Source organism: Polyodon spathula, unplaced genomic scaffold (assembly GCF_017654505.1).
Source record: "Polyodon spathula isolate WHYD16114869_AA unplaced genomic scaffold, ASM1765450v1 scaffolds_2246, whole genome shotgun sequence".
In the NCBI taxonomy this organism is placed as follows: domain Eukaryota; kingdom Metazoa; phylum Chordata; class Actinopteri; order Acipenseriformes; family Polyodontidae; genus Polyodon; species Polyodon spathula.
In genome coordinates, this window is record NW_024473720.1 from 957 (window position 1) to 7,811 (window position 6,855).

The following is a 6,855-nucleotide window of genomic DNA, read 5'->3' on the forward strand; positions in this document are numbered from 1 at the left end:
TTTTTGAAAAACGGAATTGGGTATTCCCAAGAATGGAACAATTTGTAGCCCTAAAGATGGTTACAACTCAAGGCAGTGCAGATGCCAGTGTTTTCTGCAGTAGTATAAAGCAATTTTATGCAGGCCACCAGTTAAGCATGCAGTCTATATCTATGATAACAACCGACAGGGCTGCATAGGATCAGAGGAGGATTCAAAACCAGAGGCAGAGCCACAATAAATGTCTTGTTTAAATTTAAAGTAAATTGTGAAATTGTTGAGATACTTGTGTTGGAATATTGTCTCAAAATTGTATGATGCAACAAAAATATATTAAAAGGGTTAATGCGTGGACGAAGGTTTCTCACTGATAATTTACCCTTTCTCAGTCAAAATGGCAAGTTTCTCAGTATCTAAAAAGCTTAAAGGGAATGCTGATTGCCAGTATGATCAAGCGCTGTATTTAAAGGCATTCAGTAAATCAGCTCTTTCCTACATCTATTCTTTGACTTTCCTGCATTCAACACGCTCCCTGCCTTTGCTGCTTCCTAATGGGCAGATTGTCCACTCTATCAACTATGACTTTCACTGCTGTCCCAGTCCTCTCCTCTCACGCTTGCAAAATATCTCACCAGCACTTCTCTAACACTTCCATCGTGATCTCTACCCCAGTGCCCATCCTCTGCTTCTTCCTCCTGCTCTGGCTCTCTCTTGTGCCCTCTGAAACTGCCAGTCAGCCTGCATAGGGTTCTCCCCAGATCCGCCCGTCTCGCAGATGCTACTGTGCTTAACAATAAGGATTGATTGCGCTTCTAGCAGACTAGATCAGTTGCGTGTTGCTGGGTGAAAAATAAATAGATTTTGGAACCACATGACAGCTGTGTTACATCTTGACACAACATTTAACCAATCAGAGAGTTGAAGGGGTGGGTTTTCTGTGTTCAGCACAGAAGAGGCTAAAACATTAAATGCTAAAATTAAGCAATTATTTTCAAAGCTAAAATAGTAACAGTGAATGCAGGGGGTCAAAATAAGCTGCTGATCGGCGCACTTCACTGCCTAATGCTATAGGCATTTCGGGTATTATCATTGTCCATTTTTTGTTGTGTTGTACTGTAAGGTGATATACAGTACATAATAGCTATACATATGCACCAAAAAAAAAAGTGCTTTCCTTTTGTGATAACGTGCCAGGTGCTTGTGAGAGATATTGGGGGTTCATTTATAGAGGCTGTATGCCTTTAAGAAGAAAGGCGTGATGGGATATCAGCTGTTGTCAGCTGACATACAAATGCTCAAGTGCAGAGTTGCTGGATTGTTACAATGCAGTTTCATGCAACAATTATGATGGTTCCCAAACGTGTGCGAATACAGTTGTGTCAAAATGAACAGTTGCATTAAAAAAAAAAATGTAGAATCGCAAAAAACAAAATTGGACGTGCATGAACAAAATGCCCTGGAAACTTAACATAAAGAAAACAATTTTAAATGAAGCAATAAGCTCAATAATGAAGCTTAAAAGGAAGTGAAAAGGTTCCATTTTTTTGTTTGTGAACTTCAGTAACCCTGCGTTCTCTTTCCCCAGTCTAATGGTATTGTGCCTCAATAAGCACAGTAATTTACCATCATGAAAAAGAAAATGTAGAGCAGGGGTGTTGAACTCCAGGCCCGCAGGCCGAATACAGCCCTTGGAGGTTCTTTATCTGGCCCCCTGCACAGTTCATTCATTCCAGTTTAATTTGGCCCGGCCCGGTTTGAGTCTATTGGGTTATTACACTTGAACTCCAAATCCCATCAGCCATCAGAAATGTAGCGGGAAGCTCAGAGCTAAAGACACAAGACAGCGAGAGACAGCCAATCATATCTTGTGCTTGGTGCTTAAGGCGTGTTTTCCGTTAGACGCTGTAGCCTACTTGCCGTCAAACGGGAATACAGCTCAAAATGTCAGAGAAGAAAAATAGATAAAGAAGGTAGATTGCTTCAGGAAAGGTGGGAATCTAAATATTTATTTGTAGAGCAGCAAGAAAAATAATTCAATTTAAGGCACCACTATGAAACAAAACAAAGAAAAATATGGCGTGTTTGAAGGAAAGCAAAGGCAAGAAAAGCAAAAGAAAAACACTTTTAAAAAGGCAAAAAAGTGAAAGTGATGCGGAAGTAAAGGCAAGTAACCTTGTGTCAGAGCTAATCACAGAGCTGTCAAAGCCCTTTTCTGAGGGTGCTTTTGTAAAAGACTGCAGCTTACAGTGACAGAAAGTATCCCCAAATACATCCACACGTGTTGTTACAACTGTTTAACCCTATGCTGCCTACTAGGAGTGACTGTAAATTTTGCATGTATCCAACAACTTTCTATTTTAACGCTTGTAGTGCAATAATCATAAATCACAAATTAAAACCCTGTATAACAACAGAAAAGTAGACCTTTCCAATGATATCATCTGTTTTGTTGTAGGGTGTTTTGTAGATTTTATCTTATAAGCAACACCTACAAAAAATACTGAAATATGACATATTAATATTTCACAAATGTGCACATTTTCATATGTTTCCAAACGATTTAGAAAAAAAAGTTAGAGTATGTGCAATTTTATGAGGATTTCAAATATATAATCAGAATTGAAATTGCTTTATAAGGGTTTGCAATGTAAAAAAAGTGCATAAAAGAGCCGAAATGGCAGATGTAGAACTGAAAATGAAACTGAAGAAACATGTAATAAAATTATAAATATAGGAAATATAATCCCGTTTGTGATTAAAGTTAATTATTTATGTGTAGAGGTCTCAATATATATGCTACACAAGATTTTGATTATTATTATTATTATTATTATTATTATTATTATTATTATTATTATTTTATTATTTTTCTTTTTTTTAAAGATGAAACTTGCAAATACTGTATAGGGTAAAAAAAAAACTAACAATAATAGCAGCTAAATAATAATAATAAACGTATCGAGTACACCAAAATACTTGCAGAAATGAAGTACACTAATAATAATAAACAAAATAATGATAAAACAACACTGATACGGCAAATATACTAAGTTAGCTAGCTAGAGATTAGACAGATGTCATATTTACTTTTGTCTCCACCCAGAGAAATATTTTCAGAATTGGACACAAAATAAAAACGTATCTAATTAAAAATAACAGTATAACATTTATAAGAGGGCTATCTTCGAGGTCTCTTCAGTAAGTAGTTGTTTGTCTCAGTTGGCATCTGATGTGCCCTGCAGCTGCACGCGTACGCGCTCAGACACAGAGCGGGGCGAAAGACATTCCAGAAGTCATTTTTTAAAAAGCGTATACGTAGTTAATTTTTAATAGCATGAAAAAATAAAAAAAAGCGCCTAGTTAGTCCCAGTTCTTAGCTTTCGGATGAGTTATAGATCAGCACTTTTGGGCTTGTAGAACGTGAGATATGTAGACGTTTCAAACAGGTGAGTGTCAATACAATTTTCCATTGAAGCCTGAAAAGGAGTAAAAAATGAAACACAAATAAAAAATCCACACCTTCCGCAGCCCTAAACCAATTACGTGGGGATATTCACCGTGGCTATGGCCCAATGAAAAAATTTTGATTGGACGGCTGAGATATGTCATGTTTCGTCATCGTAACAAAAGTTACCAAATTAGAGCCCGTCGGCAGCAAAGGGTTAAATAACGTACCTGTAATTTTTCTTTTCATTGTTCACATCTGACAACTTAAACTTTAAACAGTTTCAAAGCTCATTTCAAAATGGTTTGAGATCTGTCCTCAAGATCACTGCAGGAATGGGAATAAAAACACAGGGATTCCGGGTAAAAAATTGGAGATGACTAAATGATAAAAAAACAAAAAAACACATGGATTGTTACTGCGGTGTAATTTGTTTGACAATGTGGGCAGTGCTTACACTATCATCAGTGCACTAGAGCAGTCATTTTGAAAAGACCTTTGAAAGTGTTTAGAGTTTTAAGTCCACTGAGTGAGTGTCTCGCTGGGCCCGTGATCAGGTAACCACGGTAAAAAATGCACTTCATTGTATTGCCTTACTGGGCCGCCATACTTTCGGTATAGGTTGGAAACGCATTAGATTTCACTCCGTGATTTTTCTTTTTCGTGTCACTGAGACGGGCGTTTGCATTTTAAACGGGCTCAAATGATAAGACTCTTTGAATCTGATTGAACCTAAGCCACTTCAGGTCCGAGTTGTAAGTGTAAACACACCAATAGAGAAAAGATCGTAATACTTCATTTTATTTTCTGTTTTCAGGACTGTCGTCTTGGTGAAAACCAAGGAAGAAAGATGGAGTGTGTTTACATTAAACAGGAGGAGATTCTGGAAGTGGTACCTATCTGCATTAAAGAAGAGGAGACTGAACTGGAGCCTGTCCACATTGAAGAAGAGGAGACTGAACTGGAGCCTGTCCACATTAAAGAAGAGGAGACTGAACTGGAGCCTGTCCACATTAAAGAAGAGGAGACTGAACTGGATCCTGTCCACATTGAAGAGGAGTCTATTGACTTGTTTAAGGATTCAGAAAACATTTCCCATCCAAAGATATCACATCAGTGTACTGACTGTGGGAAGAGCTTCAGTCAGTTAGGAAGCTTAAAAATACACTACCGAGTTCACACTGGAGAAAAGCCGTATCGCTGTTCTGAATGTGGGGAGTGTTTCAGTGTGTCAGGAAGCCTAAAAACACACCTGCGAATTCACACTGGAGAGAAGCCGTACCACTGTACTGAATGTGGGGTGAGTTTCAGTGTGTCAGGAAGCCTAAAAACACACCAGCGAATTCACACTGGAGAGAAGCCATATCACTGTTCTGAATGCGGGGAGAGCTTCAGTCGGATAGGAAGCCTAAAAAGACACCAACAAATTCACACTGGAGAGAAGCCGTATCTCTGTATTGAATGTGGGGAAAGTTTTAGTCAATTAGGAAACCTAAAAACACACCAGCGAATTCACACTGGAGAGAAGCCATATCACTGTTTTGAATGCGGGGAGCGTTTTAGTCAGTTAGGAAACCTAAAAACACACCAGCGAATTCACACTGGAGAGAAGCCATATCACTGTTTTGACTGTGGGGAGAGCTTCAGTCGTTTAGGAAGCTTAAACAAACACCGGCAAATTCACTCTGGAGCCAGCTTCCCTCCCTCCCAGTCCCTTACCTCTCCACAATGCTTTTTTGAGTAGAGTGCGCACCCGTTCTAATGCACCTCATTATAGTGTGGAATTGGTTACAACACGGTAGGGTTGTGGCTCCCATTTGCTCCATAATGCCGTTACAGTAGCCCTTTTTTAGTCATGGAACACAAATAGCGTGGTCTTGTAACTATAGCTCCCCACTGTAGCATTATAAAGGGGGAGCACTGTATGCAGAGCTGTTTCCTTGTCTCTCTCTCTCCCTGTAAGAAGTGATGGGGGTCCTCAGGAGTGAGAGCCAGCCTCAATCCAGAGACACTGAGAAGGGGAGCATGTTAAACTGAAGGAGACAGACCCATTCTTTCACAGTGAACTGGGATCAGCTCCACTCCTGCCCCTAAATTGGAAATGAATCTCACTCATCATGCTGTGAGGATTTAGGACAATGTTACAGGGTCGTTCTACTTAGAAGGGACACATTGGAAATGTATGTCAAGCTTTTCTCTGAACACTTACGTGTGTGAGACGAACTCAACACATTAACAAAGCTTTATCTAACTAGAACTAGAATGGCCTCTAAGCTATTGCACCAGTGCAAACACAAACTGAAACAACTTTTTTGGTTTTGAATGCATTTGAATGAATGAATCTGCTTTGCTGAGTGTTTAAATACCGAGAAACGTTGTATACTGAAGCTCTGCTTCAGTGCAATGGGATTGAAATACAATTCCTATCACTTTTTAATGAGTAGATTACTGTATGTATAATTGACAGACCCGCAATAGAGCTGTATAAATATACAGTAAAACAATTCTCCAATTTTACATTTGTTACAAATCGGCAAAACACACATGCTGCAGCATTCCTGTTATCACTACATTCATAGTTTATTCAGTTTTGAATAATTGATCTGAACAATCTGCAGAATGAAGTTGCCTCAGACTGTTTGACAGTAACAGAGCTACTGCTTTTATGGAATCACCATTAGCTGTTTATTCCTTTTGGGCAAAATATGGCTTGTTTGCTTGTATGGTGTATTAGTATGCTTTTAGAGTGATAATACAGTACATCCTAACGTTAGCTTAGATATTTAGAAAGGGTTTCATTGACACTGAGTTTGAGTTCCTGTATGTTTTCCAGTATCTCTGTATATAAAGGGTGTGAGAAAGTCATAGTTGTAATTGAATGTTCTTTGTAAAATGATATTTCAAAACTTAAACTGTGAGACTTTAGATGATGTGATGTTAGTTAAGTTGGTCTTCCCCATTCCTTTCACCTTAACATTCTCTAGATCTACTTCAAAGGACTAGATCAGTGTTTTTCAACCTTTTTCGTAACAACACCTCCTAAGGATCAGCTGAGCTTAGTCATTGCCCCTTTCCCACAGAAAATAAAATCAATCAGAACCTTTTAAACACTGATGGAATGTATCTACAAGTCTCAAGCAACTCTACATTCCAACTTAATACTAAAGGCAATTGAAACTGCTTCCGAACTGAACTTGAAACAAAAATGCAGTCCTCATTCCAACCAGCACAACAGATGCTGCTTAACAGTCTCTGTGTGTAATGTGTGTGAGTCCTGCGTGCTTCCGAAAATGTGTGTTTAAAAGTTTTACTTCTGTTTGTGTCTATACTTAACCTGCTAAACCCCCAGCCTCCCACAGGCAGTTTCTGCCTGGAGGGTATGACCGTAAATAAATCACATTATCTTCCAAAGTATAGACAGCACAGGGATG

General features: G+C 38.8%; 1 protein-coding gene across 1 annotated transcript; it reads left to right on the forward strand.

Moving 5' to 3' along the window:
* Positions 1–4,202: 4,202 nt before the first annotated feature.
* Positions 4,203–6,847, forward strand: LOC121310560 (zinc finger protein 239-like). The gene has a single exon (XM_041243650.1). It carries the CDS (start codon positions 4,275–4,277, stop codon positions 5,166–5,168), a length of 894 nt encoding a protein of 297 aa, XP_041099584.1. The 5' UTR covers positions 4,203–4,274; the 3' UTR covers positions 5,169–6,847.
* The last annotated feature ends 8 nt before the right edge of the window (positions 6,848–6,855 follow it).

Bases quoted from the DNA above. Each gene is read 5' to 3' on its own strand.
- LOC121310560 (XM_041243650.1), top strand. From the start codon at position 4,275: ATGGAGTGTGTTTACATTAAACAGGAGGAGATTCTGGAAGTGGTACCT.